This window comes from Balearica regulorum, chromosome 3, assembly GCF_011004875.1.
Source record: "Balearica regulorum gibbericeps isolate bBalReg1 chromosome 3, bBalReg1.pri, whole genome shotgun sequence".
Lineage (NCBI taxonomy): Eukaryota > Metazoa > Chordata > Aves > Gruiformes > Gruidae > Balearica > Balearica regulorum.
Window position 1 is genome coordinate 72,017,521 of NC_046186.1, and position 24,367 is coordinate 72,041,887.

The 24,367-nt window shown below is 39.2% G+C and overlaps 1 protein-coding gene across 1 annotated transcript; it reads left to right on the plus strand.

Annotated features, from left to right (window-relative positions):
* The first annotated feature begins 11 nt into the window (after nucleotides 1–11).
* On the plus strand, nucleotides 12–21,677 carry PPIL4 (peptidylprolyl isomerase like 4). The gene is made up of 13 exons (XM_075748442.1): nucleotides 12–144; nucleotides 1,261–1,328; nucleotides 1,414–1,478; nucleotides 3,252–3,369; nucleotides 5,337–5,479; nucleotides 5,832–5,928; nucleotides 7,682–7,798; nucleotides 9,589–9,713; nucleotides 11,602–11,668; nucleotides 12,533–12,644; nucleotides 14,204–14,300; nucleotides 14,942–15,080; nucleotides 21,231–21,677. Exons 1-13 carry the CDS (start codon nucleotides 75–77, stop codon nucleotides 21,453–21,455), a joined length of 1,443 nt encoding a protein of 480 aa, XP_075604557.1. The 5' UTR covers nucleotides 12–74; the 3' UTR covers nucleotides 21,456–21,677.
* The last annotated feature ends 2,690 nt before the right edge of the window (nucleotides 21,678–24,367 follow it).

Below are 24,367 nucleotides of genomic sequence, written 5' to 3' on the forward strand. Positions count from 1 at the left end.
GTTCTTCCTCCGCGCCGGCAGAGGGCGGCCCAGCGACGGCGGGCGGCGCCACCGTGCGGAGACGGGCGGCGACCATGGCCGTGCTGCTGGAGACCACGCTGGGCGACCTGGTGATAGACCTGTACACGGAGGAGCGGCCCCGCGGTAGGAGCGCGGCGGGCCGGGGCCGGGGCAAGCTGAGGCAGTCGTGGCCAGGAACGGGCGCTGTTCTGCCCCTTGCGCGGGCAGGTGGAAGCCCCGAGTAGAACTGCGGGCAGGCTAGTCGCCGCCGCTGGGAGCGGTCGGCTGTAGGCAACGCTTGCAGCCGCCCTCCGCGTCCGGACGGCGCCTGATCGGTCAGGCAGTGCTGGTTTTTAGCCGCCCGGCCCTGCTCGCGGCCGCCGCTGAGGCGCTGGGGGAGGACGCGCGTCTCGCTCCTATGCAGCAGCCCGGCTGGCGGCGCGGCCGCCGCGGCTCTGGGGGCTGCGAAGGCGCCCGAGGTTTTCCGCCGTGCGGGACAGAGGAGGCCGTTAGGCCGCTCCTGGCCCCGCCAGCCATTGGGCTGCCCTCAGCGCTGTGCCGCTGCGGCCCCGCCCCCGGTAGCGAGGCGGACCCTTTGCCGGGGCTGTCGCAGCTCGATGTTTCGCTGCCGGCAGGGCCTCCTGAGGAAGCCGGCTTCCCACGGGTGGTTTCCCGTCCGCAGCACGCCTCCTTCCACCCTGCGTTTTGGCGCGTCGCGTCGGACCTCGGTCCTGGGATTAGATCCGAATGAGTGCCCGGATTTCCCGTGGCCACCAGCGGTCCCCGTGGGCTGCTTGTGTCTCTGTGTGTGTGTTTGAAATACTTACAAGCATCACGTGCTGTTGGGAAGTTTGGGGTTTTTTTTATTATTATGCGTTTTTTATAAAGGCGATGCATATTTATTAAAAAAATGAGAAAAATGTATTCTAAAAATGTATTCAAAATCTATTCTAAATCAAAAGGCAACTGTGATCTTCCTTTGGTGTTTGGAAAGAAACTGGGGAGAAAAAAAAATGTGCATTTCTCTCTAAGTAGCTGGATTTAGGGCTCTGTGAATCACTAGAGGTACACTTCAGGGGAGGGAGGAAGTGTTACCTCTCCTTAGAGCATTTCTCACAGCGTTTATAGGTTGTATGCTGATAAGTCTTAACACAATCTGCTCCGAAAATGCTTTTCTACACATTGAACTGGATATCTGTTATATCTATACTTATTATATCTTGGGGTTTCTTTAGTAAATGTAGTTATAATCTCTTACAGCTTGTCTGAATTTTCTGAAGCTCTGCAAAGTCAAGTACTACAACTACTGTCTTATTTATAATGTACAGGTGAGTATTCTCAATTCCTTATTTTTTTGTTTGTGTAAAGTCACAAACATGAAAGCAACATCTTATGTATTCTGCTTTGTGACAGAGGGATTTTATTATACAAACCGGTGACCCCATGGGAACTGGCCGTGGAGGGGAATCCATATTTTGGTAAGTGAAAGTTGTGTTACTTAATCAACAGAGAAGTTGTATAGGGGAATAGGGGTTCCAATTAGATTGTCTTCATCTCTCTTGGGGCAGAATTGCTGATGGGAAGTAAAAATATTGATGCATAAACTTATTGGTTGTCATACCTAAATAACTTTTTAATTCCTATGCTGTTTTTGACTATTCAGGTTTTGTTTCTGGACAGTATTCTATTGCTGACATTAGAAGTGAAGTTACAACTAACAAGTTGTACATAAATATCTGTTTGTTTAAAAGTTCACAAATAACTATAGCTTTGGTTTTGTAAGAGAAGTATCATAACCAACTGCTCTGTAGAAGGCAAAATCGTTAGTGATTTGTTTACTACGTTTATTTTTGTAACAAAAATAATTTAATTGAGCAGGAGGGGAATATAGAGGCTGGACTTGATTTCCTCTAAAAATTTACTTGAGTTCATTTTAGTCATGTTGAATGTCTATAAGGAAATCACTTTTCTTCCTTGTTTAAGATGTTTTCGATGGTCATGCACATAACAATTGAAGAAATCGTTCAGCTACGATGGAAGTTAGCAAAGTGCATATGTTCTGTGTGATTTCTTTGAAATTGTTATTAAAAAAATAGAATTAAAATTGCAGAGCAGAACTAAACCTGGAGTGCTGGGGAACACAGTATGCAGAGATAAATAGCTGAGTTTGAACAGAGACAGTGTTGCCAGACCAACATTGACTTTTCTAAGTTTGATCTGTCAGATCATCTTAAACACAAAACCTTGAAAACCTGCATACATGGATCATGAGTCTGGTGATCCTGGAAGCAGTATGATTGTGCTAAGCAGATGCAAGTCTAGGTAGGTAAACTTGCCAGACCTGAGCTGTCTCTGCACATGGGTAGATCAAGTTTATTTTGATATTATGCTCTTATAAGGATTGGTCTTCTGAGGCTCTTTGGTGTGGCAGATAGGGAATTATAGAGTGATAGCGTGTGGCAGAGTGTGTTCCGTACCAGCATGGAGAATGGCAGTTTGTCTTTTCTACCTGTTCATTACTACTGAAATCCACGAAATTGGAGTTTCTGTTCTTGCTACCCAGGAAACTGATGCAGGCAAAGTTTAAATTGAATCCTCTTTTTGTAGAGGCCTTATACCTGCTTAGCAAAATGAGTTCAGACAGAACACTGTCCTTAAATTTGGGCAAATGTGTGTATTGACCATGCCTCTGTCAGTTATGGAGTGAAACAAAATGAGTGATGTCAGGGTTAGACTTAAAAAATTAAAAAGAATTTAACAATTTGCCATATCCTGTGTATCTCAAATTACTGTATGCAGTCCTCTCTATGTGATGAAATAAGTTTACACATAGATTTAGTGGCCTTCCATTTATCTTGGAAGAGAAATTTGTGACATAAATTACTAGGTCTTTACAGTGTGGATTAACTTACTTTTACAGAACCTACTTCTCAAAATATATATTTGCTTCATGCCTTAGAAAAATGTTATGTACTGCATTTAAAAAGATACAGATAGACCCCATTACCGCCCCCCAAAAAAGCTGCTGTGAAATGCCTCAGAGAAGAATCTGTAGTTCCATGTGATATAAAGTGAATTATGTAACTGTACAAGTCTATAAAAATGTTCATGGATGCAATGTAAATTCTGGTTTTATCTGAATGCCAATGTAAAAAAAATTAAGATGCTTTATGTACTGTTTCACAGCATTTGTTTATCTCTCTTTTCCAAATTCCTTTGTCTTATAACATATTCGTTGTATATATTTTCAGTCAACTGTACGGTGATCAAGCTAGATTTTTTGAGGCAGAAAAAGTGCCAAGAATTAAACACAAGAAAAAGGGAACCGTGTCAATGGTGAACAATGGCAATGATCAGCATGGATCACAGGTCAGCATATACAGTGTTGGAAAGCCTTGGTACATGTCTAAGTAACTGAGATGAAAATTCCATGAATTTACAAAAGGGGCATAACAATGACAGTGTCATCTCAATAGCATCATCTTGTAATATGGTCAAAAGGCACATAAAAAACCAGACATAGATAAGGTAAGTATTTTGCATAGTGTCCCAGGTGCCAGTGGGTATTTGATTACAGGCAAGAAAGAGATTAAAATACTCAGATTCAAATCCTGTCCTAGATTAATTTTATCAATTTTGTTTGTTAGAGTTCAGTCCTCTCTTTTTTTTTTTCCCCATGTTTGTTTACTTCTGTTAAAACCTTGATGTGATTTTGCTAATTTATAGTATGGGCAGGAAAAAATCCTGTAGTTAAGTGCAAGTGAAAAGTAAGGAAATAGGGTTTTAAAACCCTATCTTAAAACTTTCTGGTTGTAACTTCATGTTAGTTTGGAAACTTAAATCATACCACAGTTTCCTCTGTACGGTTACATAAAAGTGTGCATTAATAATACAATGCAAGTTTACAGTTTTGTCCCAGTGCTGTTATAAAACAATTTTTGAAAGTGATGTTGTTCCCTTTGCTGTTCCCTGTTCGTGTCCACAGAGTTTTTGCTGTAGGTATATTTAAAGCTCTAATCTTATAGAATGATATTCTTTCTATATGATCTAATTTAGGTGCATTGTAACTTTTGTATATTAAAATGCATCACTTGTAATATCTGTATGTTTTAATTTTTAAAAGGGGAGGGGTTTAATAATGGAAGAGCAATTTAAAAAAAAACTATGGTTTTATTCCAGCTAGAGCTTGTAATATAGAGAGTTAATTTTGTTGCTTCCTTGCGTTGTATATATAAAATTGTTTGGGTGGGGAGTTTAGGAAGAAGAGATGACATTTATATTTACATTTAAGAATGCAGCCTGCTAGCATATACACAGGCATATGGGAATGAATGCAGTTCCCAGGAACATTATTGCAGCTTCTTCCGTGGGAAAGAAAAATTCCAGTAAGAAATTATGTGGAGATGGCTTACAAATATAACGTAGCTTAGCGTAACCTATACCAAATACTAACCAGTCTTAACTGTGTGGCAGAGAATGACGAGTAAGGTGTTACCAGTCAGATTGTAAACCGTGCATGTAATGATTGTATTCTGTTATTTGCACATATCTGCTTTTTCATCCTTGGTTCGTTACCAAGTGTCCTCTGTCTTTATTTTGTTACCAAGTGTTCAGATGGTATCAATTTTCATAGCTTCAGTTTTGCCCTAAAGTGAAACATCTGATTTGTGTTAGGCTTTCAGTGTCGGATCCAGCTGACATAAGTCAACACTACTGTGTTCTAGTACTTCTGTCAATGCTGCTGCATCCTGTTTTTTGGGGGAGAAGGGTTTGTGATACAAGGGAAGGAAGAAAAAAAATCTGGGTAGAAGCAGGTGAAGGTAGAACAATGGAAGCTTTTGCCAAAATTATGAAAATGCACCTGCTGAATGGGGTTTGAACAGGTGGGGGTTTTTTGTTAGCTCACTGCTGCCCAGAGGGGCAGCCATGCTCTTTCTGTCCTCTCCCTTTCATCAGCTGTGATGCATGTCACATTCTTTGCTGATCTTGCTCGACCAACCTACCTGGCAGATAAATACCTGCTCTTCCTTGGCCAGTCTGGTTTTCTGCCAGGTTACTGAGTCATATCAACACACACAAGGGCTTAATGAGCTGAAGCTGCGAGCTCGTGCAGAGGGAGACATGTATGAGAGAGCCTCTCTTCCTCGGGTGGTGGCTGTAGGTTGGCTCCCCATGTTCTCAGAACTGATGAAAGAAGACTAATCTTCTGCAGGAGTCAGAAAGAGTTTGGGGTTTTCTCACCACGGATTTCAGTAAGAGTTGTACCTCTCCTAAGGTAAAACTTAAGCCCTGAATTTTTCTGTTTATTGTTACTGATTTAGTATCTTCTTTTCTAGTTTCTTATTACTACAGGGGAAAACCTGGATTACCTTGATGGTGTGCATACAGTATTTGGAGAAGTGACAGAAGGCATGGATGTATTGAAGACAATTAATGAAACCTTTGTAGATAAGGATTTTATCCCCTATCAAGATATCAGGTGTGACTGCTTTTAACTTCCCTTTTTGGGGAATACATTATAATTAAACAAATTAATTTTTTTGGAAACTGGAATAATATGGCAATGTCACATGACCTGCACACAGTATCTTAAATACTGCTTTACTCTAGTATTATTGGTCAAATAAGCAGGTACTAAAACAAACAACTATATAAGAAAATGTGTAACTATGTTGCCTTTACAAAAACATCAGTACAAGTATTTACAAGCATACAGTATGTTTGGCTGTTTGGGATATAACAGAATCAGCAGAGCTGGTTTCCTGTTACTTGGGTAAAGAGAGTTTTATTTGCATGTGACTGATGCTGGTCTTGGTTTTGTTTTTTGTAAGGATAAATCATACAGTGATTTTAGATGATCCATTTGAAGATCCACCTGGCTTGTCTATTCCTGATCGCTCACCAGAACCTACTAAGGAACAGCTAGATGTGAGTGTTTATGATAGCTTCTTTGGGAAAAGTTGGAAGAAATTATTTAATAAACTTATCCCTGTTAGTGGCCAGCACAGACCTGGTCAGCATAAGAAATTATTTTTCTAAATAAGGGCGTGTACTGATAGGATGAAGGGTAATGGCTTTAAGCTAAAAGAGCGTAGATTTAGATTAAATAATAGGAAGAAATTCTTTACTGTGAGGGTGGTGAGGCACTGGAACAGGCTGCCCAGAGAAGTTGTGGATGCCCCATCCCTGGCAGTGTTCAAGGCCAGGTTGGATGGGGCTTTGGGCAACGTGATCTAGTGGAGGGTGTCCCTGCCTATGGCAGGGGGGTTGGAACTCGATGATATTTGAGGTCCCTTCCAACCCAAACCCTTCTATGATTCTAAGAATTCTGTCTTTCAGACTTTGTCTGTCAAATCTATATACTAAAAGAACTACACATTTTTAGGATAGGACGATAAAAGACGCTTTTCTACTCCATGTTGAGTTCTGATATGTTAAATGCTTGTCTGTTATTTGAGGCTATTGCTGTGTTTAATCAAATATGGCTGGTTAATCTTTTAAGAAAGGGATAAAAGGGTGACTTGGGCACTCTCCCTTTTGACTATGGTGGAGTTAGGTTGGAAAGCTGTATTTTAGATTTCTAATTACAGTGCAGTTAAGCAGAACGTTCAGAATATTCACCTTTGGCATGACTGGCTTTTTGTGTACTCTGGTAGAAGACAAAATACAACTAACATTTATTAATATTAAAGTGCTTACTGTTGTTTTCCTTTTAAATGTGAAATAGTCTGTGTTTCAGTGAAAGTAACCTTGGTCATTCTTTGAGTTATATCTGCAAGCGTGCATACTGTCATGGTGTATTTGATCAAACAGGAGGAATTTGCTAAAAATATGATAGTAATTATTCAGAACTTACTCATAGCTTGCAGTTATGGAAATTGCTATGTGATGTTATCTCCTTGTATGGAAACAGTTATTTCAAGCAATGAATAAATTGACTAGACACAATATTGTTTATTTTTCAGCTTAATAGATATAATTACAAGATTAGAATTAGGCTTTCACAGTACATCTGCACGGTGGTTAATCTCTGATGTACCTTCAGATATGTTAAACGGTAAAGGAGTTTAATAGCTTGCTGCCAACCGTGTAGAGATTTGAAAGCTTTTACTTAGTTTTCTTTCCCTATAGCCTGTCTGAAGATGTACCTTTTGGTTTAGAAATGTCTGTAAGAAGGGCAGCATTCTAGAGATGCTGTGAGGAGAAAAAATTAAATCTCAAATTCTGCCTAGATGTAGATGTGTAAAAATTAATTTGTGTTGTGATATACTGTATTTAATGTTTGAGTCTTATTAGACACCACAGATATTTGCAGAGTTCTTTATCTTTGTTTCTGGTAGGAGCTATCTAGATTAGAAATGAGTTGACACTTGTGATAAGATATTGATTATGAGATGGGAGTATAAAAGAATTTAGAATATGTAACTGAATATGGTTCAAATTGGGCCTGAAAGTTCATACATAGTTCATAGTGCCTGAAACACATGAGGATAACATCTCTCTCTCTCTTTAATCTAAGTGGGAAGAACAGAATGAAAGCCCAGTTCCGCAGAGATACAGTGCTTAAGCATTTTTGATGTCTTGGGGGGTGAGGGGGAGGTCATCCAAGTAATATTTGGAAAGTAAGAAAGAATGTTTGGCCATGGCTTGGTAATAAATAGCTTTTTCCTTCATTTTTCAGAGTGGCAGAATAGGAGCAGATGAAGAAATAGATGACTTGAAAGGCCGGTCTGCAGATGAAATAGAAGAAGTTCAGGCAGAAAAAGAAGCAAAAACTCGTGCCATTCTTCTGGAAATGGTGAACATTTTTCTGTATTTACCTTTTTTAGATGTTATTCCTGTGTGTGCATGTTATATTAAGTCTATGGGGAAGTGTACGATTTATCTTGAAATTGCTCATCTGATGATGATGACTCAGAATCTGTGCTATTCAGTGTCTGTGGTGCAATGAAAAGGATTGAGCACGAGCACTGGAGGTGGCTTTCTGATAAAACAGATGATACTTCATTTGCAAAGCCAGGATTAAAAGTGGACCAGTGGAGGCTTTATAAAAACTTGCTAGAAATGCATCCAGTTAAAAACCATAACATACATAATGTGCTGCTGAATATTTTTAATCCTGGAAAAGGTTTAGCATGTGCGAGAGAGACCTGAGCTAATTTGAGATAATCTCTTCCAAGTGCATATAGTGGCATTGAGATCGCATTATTCATATATGTAATGGTTGTCTTCCTTCTGTGGGATGAGTTGAATTTAACATTGGTTAACTTTATGTTCTTTTCTTTATGTTCTTTTCTTAAATATAATGTTTGGTAACTGCTGGCAGTTACCATATATTAACAAAAATTTTGAATAGGCTTTGAAGTCTTTTTTTTTTTTTTATATAAGGAAAAAAAGCACACACACTGTGTGGGTGAATCTATCACACTTTATAACTACGAAATTGAAATTTATGGTGATTAGTTTGCAGCAGAGACTAATACCAAAGTCAGTCTAGATGTAGCCACAGTGTTGCAGAAGACCTGCAAGTGTGGGCTCTTGTTTTGCCACAGCAGTGGGACTAATCACCTGTTTTCCAGATAAGGTTAGCTAAAAAAGGCAAGTGGGATACATGATCCAATGCAGTAATTTCCCCTGAGTATTGCTGGGTGTATGCAGTAGGGAGCTATGTTATATAAGCTGAAGAGATGGAAAACTAAGTGTACTGCTAATTTCACTGATTTGAAAAAAACCCAACTATTCGTTCTATTGTTCTTTTGTTGAAACAATGAACTTCTCTGAGAGCGTCATGTGCTTAAACTCCTTTTGTATCCTCTTTTGTGCAGTCTGCGTCTTGTGTTATTTTACTTCTTTGTGCTATCAAACTACTACTATGCATTACCTTTTTATTAACACATTAAGTAAAAGATGAAGATAAATAGTTTAAATAGCACTCGTCTTTTGTCCAGGTTTTAAAAAGTGCTCCAGTTCAACAGGAGGGGGGGTGTGCATTTGTATTTTCCTCTGTAACTTAATTTGAGGATGGGAATTTTGATCAAAGGTTACAAACATTGAAGTTGTGCTGTAAGCAAGTGTTGTTTCTTAGTAAGCATGAATGCTTTCTCCCTTCTGTTTATCTGAACAAAGCTGTATACTTGTAACTTCTTATCCTTATCAAGCTATCTTAAATTTAATTTACCCTAGTTGTTGCCAGATTTCAAGGAAAGGTGATTTTATCTTGGGTACAGACAGAGACTAAGTAATAGGTCCAGTCCACTTTTATTTTTATAACAGAGTGGCTCTAAAAGTACACTTTCACCTTTTAGAACTGTGTATTTGTTATGTTACAAACAGGGAAAGTGAGGTAGAAAGTATTTGTGACTTTCATGAAATCCCAGTGGTGGAATTGCAAATAGATAATAATTTTTAGGTGCTATGGAAAACCCTTTTTTTGTGACATTGAGTAGGAAAAATATTTTATTAACTTTTTATTTTGTGATAGGAATGTGTCTGAGATCATCCAAAAGATGTGTTGCCAGTGTGCCTGTGGCAATAAAATGTGGAGAGCTTTAGGCAGAAGTGATGAGAATCTTTTTCTGCGTGCCACAGGTGGGAGACTTGCCAGATGCAGAGGTCAAGCCACCAGAAAACGTGCTGTTTGTTTGTAAACTGAATCCTGTGACCACAGATGAAGACCTAGAGATAATATTTTCACGATTTGGTCCCATTAAAAGGTAATTATTGTAAAATGAGAAAGAAAGCTTTCTTTGTTGAAACTGAACTAGATTCCCACCAGTCTCTTTAGGTTTGGCTGTTAAGTAGTATTCTGGTGTGTCAAGATTCATCCTGCGCCTGCATGTATTTGGATAGAGACCACAACAACGGTGATACAAAATCGGATCTAGGTAGATGAGTATCCTGTCCCAGCAGTGGCTTTAAGTGAAAGCCTAGGGAAGTGTAGGAACAAGGAAAGCATATGATACTCTCCCCAGCACCCTGTCCTCTCCCTTCTTTCAGCAGTTTTATCTTAGATGCTACATGAGCTCGATACAGCCTCTGGGTTTTTCTTTTCTGTGGAAATACGTACAGCATTGAGATAAAGCAACAAACATTTCTGGCATTCAGTGTACTCCTTGTATATGATGTTGAATGTCATTTGCTATCTTGTTCAGTTTTTCTTTTAAGAACTTTCTGCATTTGTTTCAGTCTTTATTTTTGCGATCTGTAACAATTTAGTATCATCAGCAAACTCCACTGGTGACCTCTTTACTTTCTCAGTAAGAAATGACTGTTTACTCTTACCTGGTCTTTCACATGTTCATCAATGCAAAGATGTTTCTTATGCTGTTGCTGCTTAGTTTCCCCAAAAGCCTGTGGTGCAGGAGTTTATTAGAATTTCCAGAGGGATTTCAAAAGACTGCATCAAATGGGTCATCATCGTGCATAAGCATGTTGACTCTTTCAGAGCCCTTCACTTACGTTTATTCAGATGGTCCTGAGTAGGTCCCTGTTCGTTCAGATGCACGCCGACTCTCTTCTGCGTTTAGTTTCTACCAGTTTGTGCAGTACCAGCATACAGGCCTGCAGCCTCTCAGATGCTTTTCTAGACTATGTGTGTGAGTGAAATTGGCATTTTGTTTGGCACTCTTACAACTCCAGCATGGTTTCTGGATGTCCTAGAGATAGTTTATACTTTTTTTCTCTATTGGTTTGTTCAGTGCTTCTTTTGCAGTCCTTCTGCTTTCAGTTAGATTCTCTGAATAATTCACAAAGGAGGGTTCTAGCACAAGACTGTCCTGTCTTACTGCTTGCTGATGGCTACTGCAAAGAATTGGTAAGGCTATTCAGACAAGCTGTGTCGTCTTTTTTTTTTTCTTTTTTCCTTTCTCTCTCTTTTTTTTTTGTCTTGATCATCTTTTGGATTGTGTATTCTAATCCTGATTTGTCACTTCCTCAGTACACAAGGGGGAGCTCTCACATTAAATCTCAGCTTAACACCACATTTCCTGCCCTTGTTGCCTGTCTGACCTCCTTTAACATCCTGTAGTCAGAATTCTCATGTCATATACAAGAGTTCGGTAATACTGATGTTCCCATTTTGGATGTACTGATTGAATACTTTAGGCTTCTTATTTTTGCCCAGTGAACTGCCTGATAAGAACATGATTGCTAAAGATAAGAAGATGATTGCTAAAGAGGTGCTTGCTAAGAAGAGAAAGTTTGTCACATGATGTCCATTTAAACTTTCCTTAAAATGACTGAGAAAACAGAATGTGAAATTTCTTGTCTTGTATTAGTAAAATGCAAAAAATCAATAACAAACTGTAGTGTTGGAAAACAGGTTTTGTTTCATTAATCAGAGATTCATCCCTAGTTCTACACTTGATGTTAACCACTTGTGAGTTAAGTGTAATAATTACTCAAGTAATGCCACATGTGGGGGTGTCTGCACAGAAAAAAATACATCAGTAGGGATGTCAGAATCAAGTGTTACAATACCTTCAAGGATGTTTTGGGTTTTTTTTTTTTTCCGCTGTTATTTTTGCTTTTAAGCAGTGCTTGCCTGTCCTATGTGTTTTGCTCCAACAGCATTGACATTTTAATTTCATATCAATTTTTTAGCTGTGAAGTGATTCGAGACTGGAAGACTGGTGAATCTCTTTGTTATGCTTTCATTGAGTTTGAAAAGGTATGTTATTTAGGTATACTGTATGTAGATTCTGCTTATAAAAGTTCATTTCGACATACTTCCCATTAAGGAAGAGCAGTGAAATCTTCAAGTGTGGGGTGGCTAATATTTTCTCTTACTGACTTATAGAAGTTGTATGTCCTAAATGAAAAAAAGGGACCTGCTCTCCTCCCACTGATTTCAAGACAACCTAAGAACACACTTTTATTGCGTGCTTAGGTTGTCTTAAAACCAGTGGGAGGAGAGCAGGTCCCTTTTTTCCCCCAGAGCACATTAGGACTTTGAAGAGTTAAAGAAGGGAATGCTATGGGAAAAAGGAGGCATGCTGCATAGAGAGAAGGATGTATGAAAGAAGGTAGATCGGTTTGTACAGTAGTGTCCCATATTGGGCTTGTAAATGATGCTTGCTTTACCAACGTGCTGCTCTTACTGTGAGACTGATAGTAAAAGTTCTCTTGGTGGTGCATAGTTTCTTGTTTGTATCTGCTAATCTCTCTTATCTGTGAGAAAATTGGAAAAGCATTCTTGCTTTTCCTTAGCCTACTTATGTACATAAAATTGAGCTTTTATTAGTTGTTGTCCTTTTTTCCTTGTCTTTCTGAATGTATTACATGTGCCAAACATGTAGCTGGATTGGCAAATTTTTGAAATAGTGAAATGAACTGAAGAAGTGGAATTTGAAATGTAAACATTTGGACAAAGCATAACTATTTCTTTTGAAATGGCACAATGCAAGAACTGCTGTGCTTTACGTGATTTTAGAAAAAATGTGTGCCATTAAGCAGTTGAATTTGTGTTTGAGCTCTTAACTGAATATTTCTATGAAATAATCATGACTCAAATTTTTTTTGGAAATAATATCAGGAGGAAGACTGTGAGAAAGCCTACTTCAAAATGGACAATGTGCTGATAGATGACAGACGGATACATGTGGATTTTAGCCAGTCTGTTGCAAAGATTAAGTGGAAGGGAAAAGGTAGGTACACTTGTGATTCTTTGATCCTCATAACTTATTAAGCTATTGCTTCTAAACTCTAAGTATTATATACAGAGAAGCAATTGTTATGACCTTAAATCATCTCATCTTCAGGGATATAAATTTTCCTGATACAGTAGTAAATAGAGCAACACAGTTGTTAGCTCTTCTCTTCACTTGTTCTATATGAAAGAGTAGGAGGGTTTACTACTGTTATATTAACATTACATTGCCATGGATTGCCTTTTTATCAGATGTGGTTTTGCCATTAAATCATTTGTTCCCCATAAGCTTTAAAAGTGATGGGTTTTGATATTACTTATTAGCAAAATAATATGGCAGTACATTGTTACTTTCCAGTTTCTTTTCTTTAGTCACTGTATGACAGTTGAGTGTATACAGGAAAAAAGTCCTTATTCAGACCAGGGATCTCCCCTCTTCACCTCCTCTAAGTCAAGCATGTTGCATAGCAGGCTGTATGTTATAAAATCCGATTTCAGATGTTTGAGGATATTTTGGGAAGAAAAAGATGATGGGAGAGGTGGATTCAGGGGTTGTTGGGGACATGAGGAAAACACTGGACTTAGAGATGACTGCGCATTGGAGTGGTGATGTTCTTGCATGTCTTTGCCTGAAGCAAAGTGTAGTCAGCCCTCAATTGTTTGCATACAATTTTGCCAGGCTGGGGACTAGTCATGAGCACTGAGGTACTAGAACTTGTCCTGCACAGAGCTCCAATAACTAATCTACTCCATGCTCTGCAGTGCATCCTGTGTACTAACTGACTACATGGAAAACTGTTCTTTATCTAGGTAACTTAGCTCTAAATTGTTCGAACTATTGGAGAGCTAAATATATTGTCATCTTGTTGTGCTTATGTGGTACCCAAAAAATGACCTAGGGGAGCTATTGTCCTTCCATCTTCAGTAGTCATTTCTGACCTAGCCAGTTCATGTTGCAGTTTTAAGTATGATCATGAGATGGCAGCACCTTGCTGTAAAATAGTTTATTAATCTGTGAGCTGGTGCTTTCATGTGAATGGATGGAAAATGAAATCTGTTATGCCCCTCTTTAAATCAAGACATGGCAATTTTTTTATCGTTTTCCACTTGAAATTCCTAAGCTGTAGCTGTCTTGGAGGTTTCCCTTAGTGCAGCCAAGAGCAAAAATTCGTTTAATAATGAGAATAGTCTGTAGGCTTTCATGGTAACAGAATTTTAAGTAGTCTGACATAGGACCTGTAATCAAAGTGGGGAGTAGCTGCTAAATCCTGCTTTCTGATCCTGTTCATGCGTTGTCTCCACGGGACATCAGTGGGGAGAAAGTCGTATGTTGTTTAATGGGATCTGCAAGCTAGAGAAGGACAGAAAATCACAACTTGTCCTACTGTCTTCTGCTCTGTTATCCAGATGTCACTGTTGTTTCTGGAACTGTATCATGCTATGAATCTCTGTGTGTTATGCAGAGCCCTTAAATTCGTAAGCAGAACTTAGTGATAGGTGTGGATCTTGGTTGTTTTATTCAGTTGGAGTGAATTGAATATATTTTTCTGTGGACAGGTGGGCGGTATAGCAAGGACGATTTCAAAGAGTACGAAAAAGAACGTGACAAACGTTCAAAACTTACTCTGAAGGAGAAGGTAAAACCAAAGCAGGAGTATCCTTTTCTGGTCAAAGGTATTTTTTGCACTACGTACAGTTTATGAAAACAGCCTGGAAAAGACTTACTATTCTTCAAGCTTGCCAAAGGTGTTTTGCTGTGCTTTGTACAAACATTGGGTGTTTGAGATGGAATTAAGCTTTTTGCATTTTTCATTTGATGACTTCAGTGAATTTAGTCAAATGAGAATGTGCTGTTTCACTTCCATGTGTGTGGAGATAAATAATGTTCCCAGTCCAGAGCCCTGGAATGACAGGGCATAACAGAGTTTTAAGTAGCTTCGCAAGGGACCTGCTGCATCCAGAATGGGACCATTGTAGTAACTAAATCATGCTCTGCGATTCTGCTTTGCTTGTGGTGAGCATGAGAGAAGAGAAGACTGTAGCTTGTTCAGATATCCACAGGTAGAAAAGAAGGGAGAATTGGGACCTGGCTGTACTTTTTGACAGGACAGAATTCGGTCATCGTAGCACAGCTGATTTTTTTTTCAATGTGTACCATCCTGTTCTAACTGAAATACCTTTTAAGTCTTGGTAAACCCTGGTCTCATAAACAGGGGTTTGTTTACTTCATGAGCTTTTATGTTCTGCTCTTTATTGATATTAAGTAACAGATCTGTCCTTAACCAACACTATCAGTGCCAAGTATGACCTTGTGCTGGATGAGGATATAGAAGAGTCTCAAGCAAGTCGGTCACACTTGGCTAAAAAACAAAAGAAGAAAAAGCACCACCACTCTGAAGATGAAGAGGATGACAAGAGGACCAAAAAATCTAAGGTACTAACCTCTTTGTGTATTAACTCTATACCCGTTTATTGTTCTCCTAATAAGAGAAGCTGGGAAAAAGGTCTAATATTGACCTGAGGACATGGCATGCAAAGTCTCATAAAATACAGCAGTTGCAAATGTACAGAAGGCTGATGTTAATATCTGATTATGAAAGAAACTTTCCAAATCTTCCTGGACTTTTGAAGCTTGGCATGTCTGAATGGCTTTTTGCGAAAACATCCTGAAGAGGCAATGTAACCTCTCATAAAGTAGGAGATCTTCAGCACTTTGAACCTGTTGTTCACATATTCCCAGTCATAAACTACTAGTTAATCATATTTCACAAATGCAAACTATTTCTCATTTTCTTGCCAGACCAGCATGTGTTGGCTTTTTCCTATATGAAATCAGAAACACAATCTCCTTGCATTATCTTTTTTTATTTTTCCTTAACTGTTTTGGAAGCGTTTTTGTAAAATCTGTATGCGGGTTTGCTTGCATCTGTATTGCACAAGCACGTGGTGCTGTAGGGCTCAGACTGTGGAGGATATCATCAGAAGACAGTAGTTCTGTCATTCATTATTTCCACTGCAGCCTGTCAGGTCAGTGTTCTCCCATTTCTGTGAACTTGAGATAGTCAAGATGTTGATGTTTCGTGGAAACAGTGTCTGCAATGATGAAGTGGAGGGTTAAACACCATTAAAGTGTGAGCATTAGGGAGAATTGAGCTAAGCTAAAAAAAAAAAAAAAAACAAAACACCAAACCCCTAATATTTTAACAATGCAAACTTTGAGTGAGAACAAAGCTGTCTTCTAGCAATTTTGCAGAAAGTGATAATGTTCCAGCCACAGTAAATAAAACCATTGTCCTGGCATGAGTTTTGAGTACTGCCTTAAGTTCTGTGTACAGAGAGCATACATGATTCGGTTGTTCCATTGCATCACTTCTTGCTATGATGCTAAAGATAACTTCTCTCATGAATGTTAGCAACTAAATCTCTTCCGTGACACCAGTAAGCCCTATTGTTCATTTGTGGTACAAGTCTCTTTATCACTATTTGTATACTAATTCAGTTGGGCTCCTTTCGGTGGAGGGGAGGGACCTGTTCAGATAGTTAAAGTCTCAATCAGAGTATATACATACAAGAGGTCTGAACTAATGTTGGTTTAGACTTCCTCCTGTCTTTTCGGCTGATTGACATTGTTGCTTTAACATTTTTGAAACAGATACTTCTGGAAGTAGTCTTTGTTCTCAATGGCTCAGAAATTACACCTGTGGAACTGGCTGATCATGCGTTATTAGCAGAGAACATTTAAAAATCATTCAGATGTCTCCACCCCTGCAGGTGGTACAGCAAGTACTGGCAGCAATAGGCTGTTAACCTCTGTATGTTATAATTGTTACAAGGGGACTGCAAGACACATTAGCAGCGGATTTCATAGCAGAAAAATGCGAGGACAGAGGGATTCATGGTGCTGTTTCCAGGTTCTGGAAAATAGGATTTTCTAGTGCTTGACTCTGTGATCTCTTCTGTGTCTCTCTTCTGTGTCTCTGTATATCTTTTCGTGATTTAGTTGCCTGCCTCTATTGTGGTTTGTTCATATAGCATGCTGCTGCTGTATTCTGGTATTTTCTTTCCCACTGCTTTCCACTGTTGCTTACCTTTACCTGTTTTGGTATAAATAGCTTAGCCTTCTTATGCCGGGAACCACTGGTGGAGGCTTTCTTCTATTCTCTGATGGCAAGCAACATAGTCCCCTCTTGGAACTGTGAGAACTAATTTATGGGAAGAATCTTTCTCTGTGCCTCTACTTGAATATTCTTGTGTACTGCATAGTGTGTACATACTATGCAGTATGTACTCAGTCTGATTTAGAGGTTCAGTATGTGTCAGTATGGCCCTTTCCAAATGAAATCTGCAGGCAGTTTACCTGAAAAATCCTGTTTAACATAAAAAAAAAATTAAAAATTACATTCTGCATAAGATTTATAATTTAGGCATAATCTGGGGAATTTGTACAAGAACAGGGGAAGGAGGTATGTTTTTGAGGCAGAGTATGTTCAGTGTGAATACTGACACCAGAACAAAGCATAACAGTATGGAAACTTTTTCGATGAACGGTGCCATTTGTAGTATAGGGAAACAAAGCATTTTCCCTTAACCTGTTTTGGAAATATTAGAATATATTTGAGGCAAGAACTTTAAAACAAAACAACAGCAGACCTTCCACAACTAATTGGCCAAAGACCACAATAGCCATGCTTCATACTTAAACTTCTACCCTGAGCCCCTAGTGTGGCAGAGATTTTAATTAGCAGGCAACAGGGTCTTATAATGGGAAGTTCTGGCAACTGAAACTGCAGTTTGTGCTACCAGCTCCAGCTATGACTAAAGGAGTTTTATTTTCTGAATAGTTTCCATGATGTTGAGTTGTTTTTCTGTTCTCTTGCTGTCTTTTTTTTTTCTTTAGTATATTTTGACTCATCCTTTTCTTAGTCCAACACACGTTTCCTGTATCTTCAGCCTCTGTGTTGATATTTTAAGAGTATATTTTTGAATCATGTGCTGTTTGACTTGATTCCAGAGGGCAGAAGAGGTAGGGTGTTATGGCTTGCTTTTAGTAGGTAACAGGATGTGGGTCTGGAGCAGGAGGCTGCATTACCATGTGAGTTTGTGAATAGGATTTGGTTGAGGTTTTTTTTAATACATACAGGTTATGCTTCTGCTTGAGATCTATATTATGACTGTTTCCTTTCCAATTTTCTCTGTGGTTTTTGGTTCCTTGGATTTTTAAGATAACTGGATCAGCTTATCCAGTAGATTTTTGTGAGCAATAGGGGCTTCCTGACTTTCAGGTTTCTGTAGTGCATGGGTTTGGCAAAGATATTGATTATTCTGTTTTTCATTTCCTGTTCTTGCTGCTTATTGGACACTGTTTTCTTTATATTCAGGGTCAAGTTTGATCAAAATCTCCCTCCTGAAAAGGCTGTTTCTAATTGTTTACTCCTTTTAACTTTTAACTGGTGTGCTTAATGTATATAGAGGTGGCATATTTGTTCTACTTTTGTGGTATTTCTAGCTGATTTACCTTCAAGTGCAGTTTGGCAAGTTATTACTTTTGGCAAAGCCAGCCATGAACTTCTGGAGAAGTGTATTTCCCTCTTTTCATATTTCCTTCCACATGTGTGTTGACCAACACAATGCTGGATTAAGAACTGGGATTATCATCACTTATTGACTGATAAGAGGCTGTGATCCTAGATTGAGAAATCTGGACTTCAGCAGTAACAGAGCGCCTGTTTTTAACTTGGCATGCTTTCTTCCTCTTCCAATTGGAAAACAGCATGTTTCTGACTTATAGAGCATAAAAGATTTGATTTCAAAATACCATTATTTTTAGTAAGTTAGAGCATTTAAAAAATTGACTTTTTTTCTGTGCCAAAGACTTTAAAAAGGTACAATCTTATTTAAGGGGAAACGTAACCAATTTTGGGGGGGGAAACTAAGATGCAATTAATTCTGTTAATTAAAATTACTACTTTTTTCTTTATATTGTGATCATGTTAGCTACTGTAATGGCCTTTTTGTGGTACTTTCAGACTTCCCCTGTACACCTATACTCTAAATGTTTCTGTGAAGGTCATTGTGCTTAGCTGGCTCTGTGCTCATGTGACTTTTTAATCCTTTCACTAAGTTGCCCTTTTCTATGGCATTGAACGTAGGCTATTTGTCTTCTCTAACCTGTTCCCTGCCCTGACTTGGCTAGTAGCCTGTCTCCAGTGTTGGCTTGGTAGATTTTTTTCAACTGATTGCTGTTCTGCTTGTCTCCTGTTTCTCTTTGTGCTGGGAGGAACCTTCAGCAACAAACCAGCTAGAAGGAAGCAGTGCACCAAGCTCACCATCTGTTTTTCTGGCCAATATTTTTGTCTTGTTCCTCTATTCCACCACCAGTCTGTCCATCTTCTGGTATTTATTCAGACCTTGCCACAAAGGGGCTTGAAACCTGTTGTCCTGTTCAAACAGATGGAGACTGAGACATTTGGGCGCAAGAGTAATACGACTGTGGGTCATTCTGAAAATGAAGTGACAAACGTCTTATAAATAGCTGGGATCACCATTCCTTTTTGATGGATTCAGATTTTAATACCTGTACTGAAATAGAGTTTGACAGTAAAGATGTGGAATAAACATTTGGCCACCAGTGAGATTACTGTACCCAGCAGTAGCAGAATTTTTTTATCTAGATAAAGATCAAATCTGTGATTATTAATGTGTGTGTTGGTCCAGGGATTTTATGTTGCTTCTTTTAACTCTAGTACTTCAGCATTACTTGCATAATTTGAAAGGTGGTGTTTGCTCTGGGAACCATCCTGATCACTGCCTTTCTGGATAAAAGCTCTGCTTTGAGTAGAGGATTTTGGGTTTTGTTTTTTCACTATTCTTTTAAATAAATAAAGTTTGCTTGTTTGTACATGCAGTATAGGTTTTAACCATACAATTGTGAATGCTACTGTCATGAGTACATACTTAGAAAAATGAAAATCGTATCTGAAATTAAGAAAGAAATACTGTGTAATTTAATGTAGACATTTTTGATAGTCCATAAAGATCTGTGTTTAATAGTGGTGTTATTAAAATCCCATAAAATGATATCTGTCTACTAGAGCATATAGCAATACTAAACTTTGAAGTGATCGTACCTTCAAAACAAAAGTGCCAACCACCTTCTTAATAGCAAGTTGTATATGTATCTTTCTGCAGGATTCTGAAGCTCCTCTTGTATTTTGTTTCACTGTATATCTTAGTTGAATAATAAGATCAAAATAGTTTTCAACAGTGCTTGAAAATGTTAGGAGTTCACATGCCAAGACTGTGTTATGTATTAAGAAAATCTTTAGAGTTCCTTCAAATGCGATGGCAACTAAAGTGATCTTTATTTTTTTACTTTTAAAATTACCATGATGCTGTGGCCTGTACGGGTGTTGATGTCTCCACGTAGTTGTTCTAGCACGTGCTGTGCCATAATCTCATTAGTGTGACATTTTACAGTCTGAGTAATTAAGCTATCTTTCCTTCATTTACTAATATGCTGTCTCAGTGGTTTCATGCTCTCTGCCTAGTGCACCAGGTGAAGCAGATGTTCTACTGACAGCAATTCCTCCTCTGTTGCATAAACCTCACTTCTCTCCAGAGCAAATCCATTCTGTACGCTGAGCCGCTCAGTCAGCATTCTTGGTGACAATAGACAGAAAGCCAGGGAAATTAAAAATTTACTCATTTTGGCTACCTGAAGTGACAGCAGGTTTTTTTAACGTTGTTTGTGTGTGTTCTGAAACACCGTTACCACTTGTAGTACAGATTGTTGGTCTCTCCTTTTTAGGCCGTTTTAAATTAGATAGACTTTTACCCCTTAGAGTTTACTATCTGTGTAATGAGTGTATCCTCATGTATGATGGGCCATACCCATCGGCCTGCAAAATACAACTAATTTTTCATTACCTCATTATTGTTTGACTGTACATTTAAAATAATTTGATTCTCCATATTGCCTTTCCTAGTGGACTTCAAGCTTCAAGGAAGTTAAGTAGTTTGTGTGCATGTGTGTGTAGTTTTGGTCTTCATAACTGTGTCACTCATTTTTCCAAAGCCTAGAATTTAGGCCATTAAGGATTATTACAGGCAAGTCTTAAAAAGTGTTCTGCATCTTCATAGCACTGGAATGCCTGTGGGGCCTGAACCAAAACCTGTGATTGAAATACTTCCATGGCTTAGATAAGAAGTCGAAATCCAAATCTAGCTTAGAAGCTTGCGTGATGCTTATGAAGAGTTTGGTAATATGTATCTGAGTTGAATCCCTGATATAACCAGTTTTTGCTCAAGCTCCCTAGGAAATACAAGCAGCAACATGCCTGGCAGCCATGCTTTTTTCCATAAATGCTGACAAAAGCTGTAGACTTTTCTTCTTCATATAGTTACAGTGGGGGAGGGTTATGCGTTATCTTTTTGAAATCATCATGGATGTGAATCTGTTTCAGATAGTACCAGCCTTAGCTAAGGAAGCACACATGCTTGACTTTTTTTTTTTTTTTTTTTAGTTCTCTTCATGTCTTTTTCCCCTTTCGTCTGTAACTGTGTATCTATCCAATTGCTTTAACAGGATTCTGATCGAAAACACGAAGGAGAACGCTGCAGAGAGAAGATAGAGAGTGAGAAGAAAGACTGGCATCGGAGCCGCAGCCGATCTCAAGAGAGAGACTACACTTACAGCAAGCAAAGAGACAAATACAAAGAAGACTTCAGAATAAGAGACTGGGATAAAAAAGCAGACAGAAGCAGAAGTCCTAAGAAATCAAAAGACAAAGAGAGGTCCAAGTACAGATGAAGAATGAGAAAAAGAGAGAGAGGGGAACTAAAATAAGTTTTCTTCCAGCATTTCCAACATTGTCTCAAATGGATGTACAGTTACTGGGTAACAGCAGTTGCCTTCTGTTGGCAGCTTGGCGTTATAATTCAGTGAATACCCAGTGTATGGCTGTCAGAGTAAGCCTTGATTCCAGAAAGATTGTTTTAATAAAGTATTTCACATTAGTGAAATGGTAAGAAATGTTGTCTAAAGCTTTTTGGAAACATAAACATGCACTAGCAAGTGAATTGCCCATCTCCACTGTGAAGAGATTTGCAGGATGTACCTCCCCTTTCTACAAGGAGTTTGTATTTATCTGTCAGTACTTTCATACGCTATGGTAATGAGCGTGATAGAAGACCTGGGGCGACAGAAATGTGCTGTGCACGCTCCTTCCAGAAAGCACACAGATACCATTTGTGTGTGAATACTCAAAATTCTTTATTTCCTTCCATTAAGTGCTTCTTGTTGGCTTAGTCCTGTCAGCTCGATTTGCTGGCACCACTGTGCAGCAGTGGTTAAAGGCACTGAAGTACTACTGTGCCGCTTGCAATGGCGATGGAAGTGCTGCCCCACACTAAATCAATAGCACTTGCTTACTTATGTATGCAGAAAACTTGATGTTGTGACATTGCTGGAGGATGCCTCTGAAAACTGAGATTCACTTGATACTTGGCCCATCTGGCCTCTGTAGTGTTGAGGGGATACAGCTGCTATGATGTCAGGCAGTTTATGTTGGGTGGGTAAGAAAGAAGAAAATAGTCACTAGCAGAATTAGCAGCAAAATAGAATTTGTAACTTGCATTGCGTTTGCCAAAGCCTAGGTGGGATTAATTTTCAGGTTTTGTGGTAGAAGCAGGTCAGTTAATAACCCTTCCTCTACCGAGGAATGAAGGTGATGTTATCAGAGCCTGGCTTCTGGTGAAAGTTGGCAAGCCCTTAAATGCCTGGCTTGCTCTGATAAACAAGACCTTGCCTTTTAAACAGTGTTAGCCAGTATGCATACATTTTAAGAACATGTATGTCCTCTAGAGGAGAGGTCTTGCATTGTTAGGAGGGGAGATGTCTTTTCTTCCCTTCCATGGAATGTGTGATGGCTTGGAGGCAGTCTGCTTTGATGAATAAATAACTTTTTTGACTGTGGTTTTTCTGTAATATTTGCTGTAGCATCTGATTGTAATATGTCATAAGATTCTATAGCTTGATACGTCTCATTGGAATGCGATCTGCAAGACAAAGACTAAAATTCAGGGCAGCCGAGAAGACACACTGCAAATTACTGTGCCCTGGAAGGGCAGTAGCTGTGCCGGGCTAGTGCATTTGAATGGACTGTATGAAGAAAGTGAACTTCCGATTAAGATGCTTCTGTGGGAAGGCTGGTACTGAAGGAACAAAAGCAGCTGTTTACCCCATGGCAGAAAATTCTGACTAAACGGGCCAGAATCTCCAGACCCAAGCTGAGCAAGGATACTGAGGGTATTGTATACAGGAATGTGCTTTCCAGCAGCATCTACCCTGTCTTTGGTTTGTTAAAGGTTAAGTGTATTCGGCTAAGAAGCTGCAATTGCTGAATCTCTCTAACTTTTGTGTGCTTCAAAGCATGCAACTAGAAATCCAGCATTTCCATAACTGTCTCCTGACAAAACATTTCTAAGCCACTGGGGACTGGTAGGGGCCTGCACAGTCTTTGTGGAGTGAGCCAGAGCACAGGGCCCGCTGCCCCAGAGGAGAAATAAATGGGAAACCTGCTCTTGGGAGTCTGTCGGGGGGCCTGGGCCTGAGGACTGCTCGCTGTACCCGTCAAGGGAGTTTCTGCCTTCAGTCTGGGCGTAAGAAGACTTGCAAAGAACTGTACTAGACCAGGATATGATGCAGTTGGGGAGTGCTGCTCAGGCAGGAGGTTTTCTCTTGCTCTTCCTGCTTTTAGCCTGCTTTGTTAAAGAAACAAGGTTTGCACTGCCATGTCATCCTCAGTTCTTTTCTGCAGCATGTTTTTAACATGCAAAAAACACTGGACAAATTTGACAAGGATGTGGAGATGCTAAAGCACTTAAGTTCTTGCTGCTTTTAGGAAATGGCAGTCATAGAAAGGGGGGGGGAAAAAGCTTCGGTTCTGAGAAAAAGTTGGATTCCTGGTGAACACCAGAGGTCCTCTTACAGGAGAGATGATAAAAGTGACTCAACAGTGTGAAGTGTTTTCACAGACGTTCCCAGGCTTCAGCTAGCCCTCCCGTCAACCACCTGGGGGACCTATGGAACTTAATGTTTACAAACACCCTATTTCTGGCAAATGTGCTCACTTCTCAGCAGCGGCAATGTTTGGGTTGTTTTTTCCTCACAACAGACAACTGCTTAAGAACTGAACGTTTATGTAAGTAGTGTATGGAAGTAAATAGTCAATTTGTGTAGGTGGCCAAAGAGTCTTCAGAATAAAGGGTTAGTAAATACATCCAAAAGGTTTCAATTCTCTGATTTTCAATATGCCTTAGCGCTGTTAAAAATGTATCCAGTATCTTCAGATGGATGAAATTATGTGTTTATATTTTTAAGTGAAAACTTTCAAATTTAAAATTCAAAATTTAAAATCCAAATTTTAAAATTCAAGTAAAATTAGGTGGCAGCATGAATTTCCTATTTGAAGGTAGCTACTTAATTTCAGGTACTGCTAAATAAGACTGACTTTCTGTGCTACTTCTAACACTGGAGGGATCGCAGATCACCTGGTGCACAAGTGAAGTGCTGAACACTCGGGAGTTAGATGGGGTTTACAGTCATTGGAAGTTATGGTTATGTACATGTGGTTCTTCTGGAAATGACACAAATGAGCTGTATGGTCAGCTGAAACCACAAACATTTCCTGCTCTTCCTGTCCTCCCAGAGGTGTTGGAGTG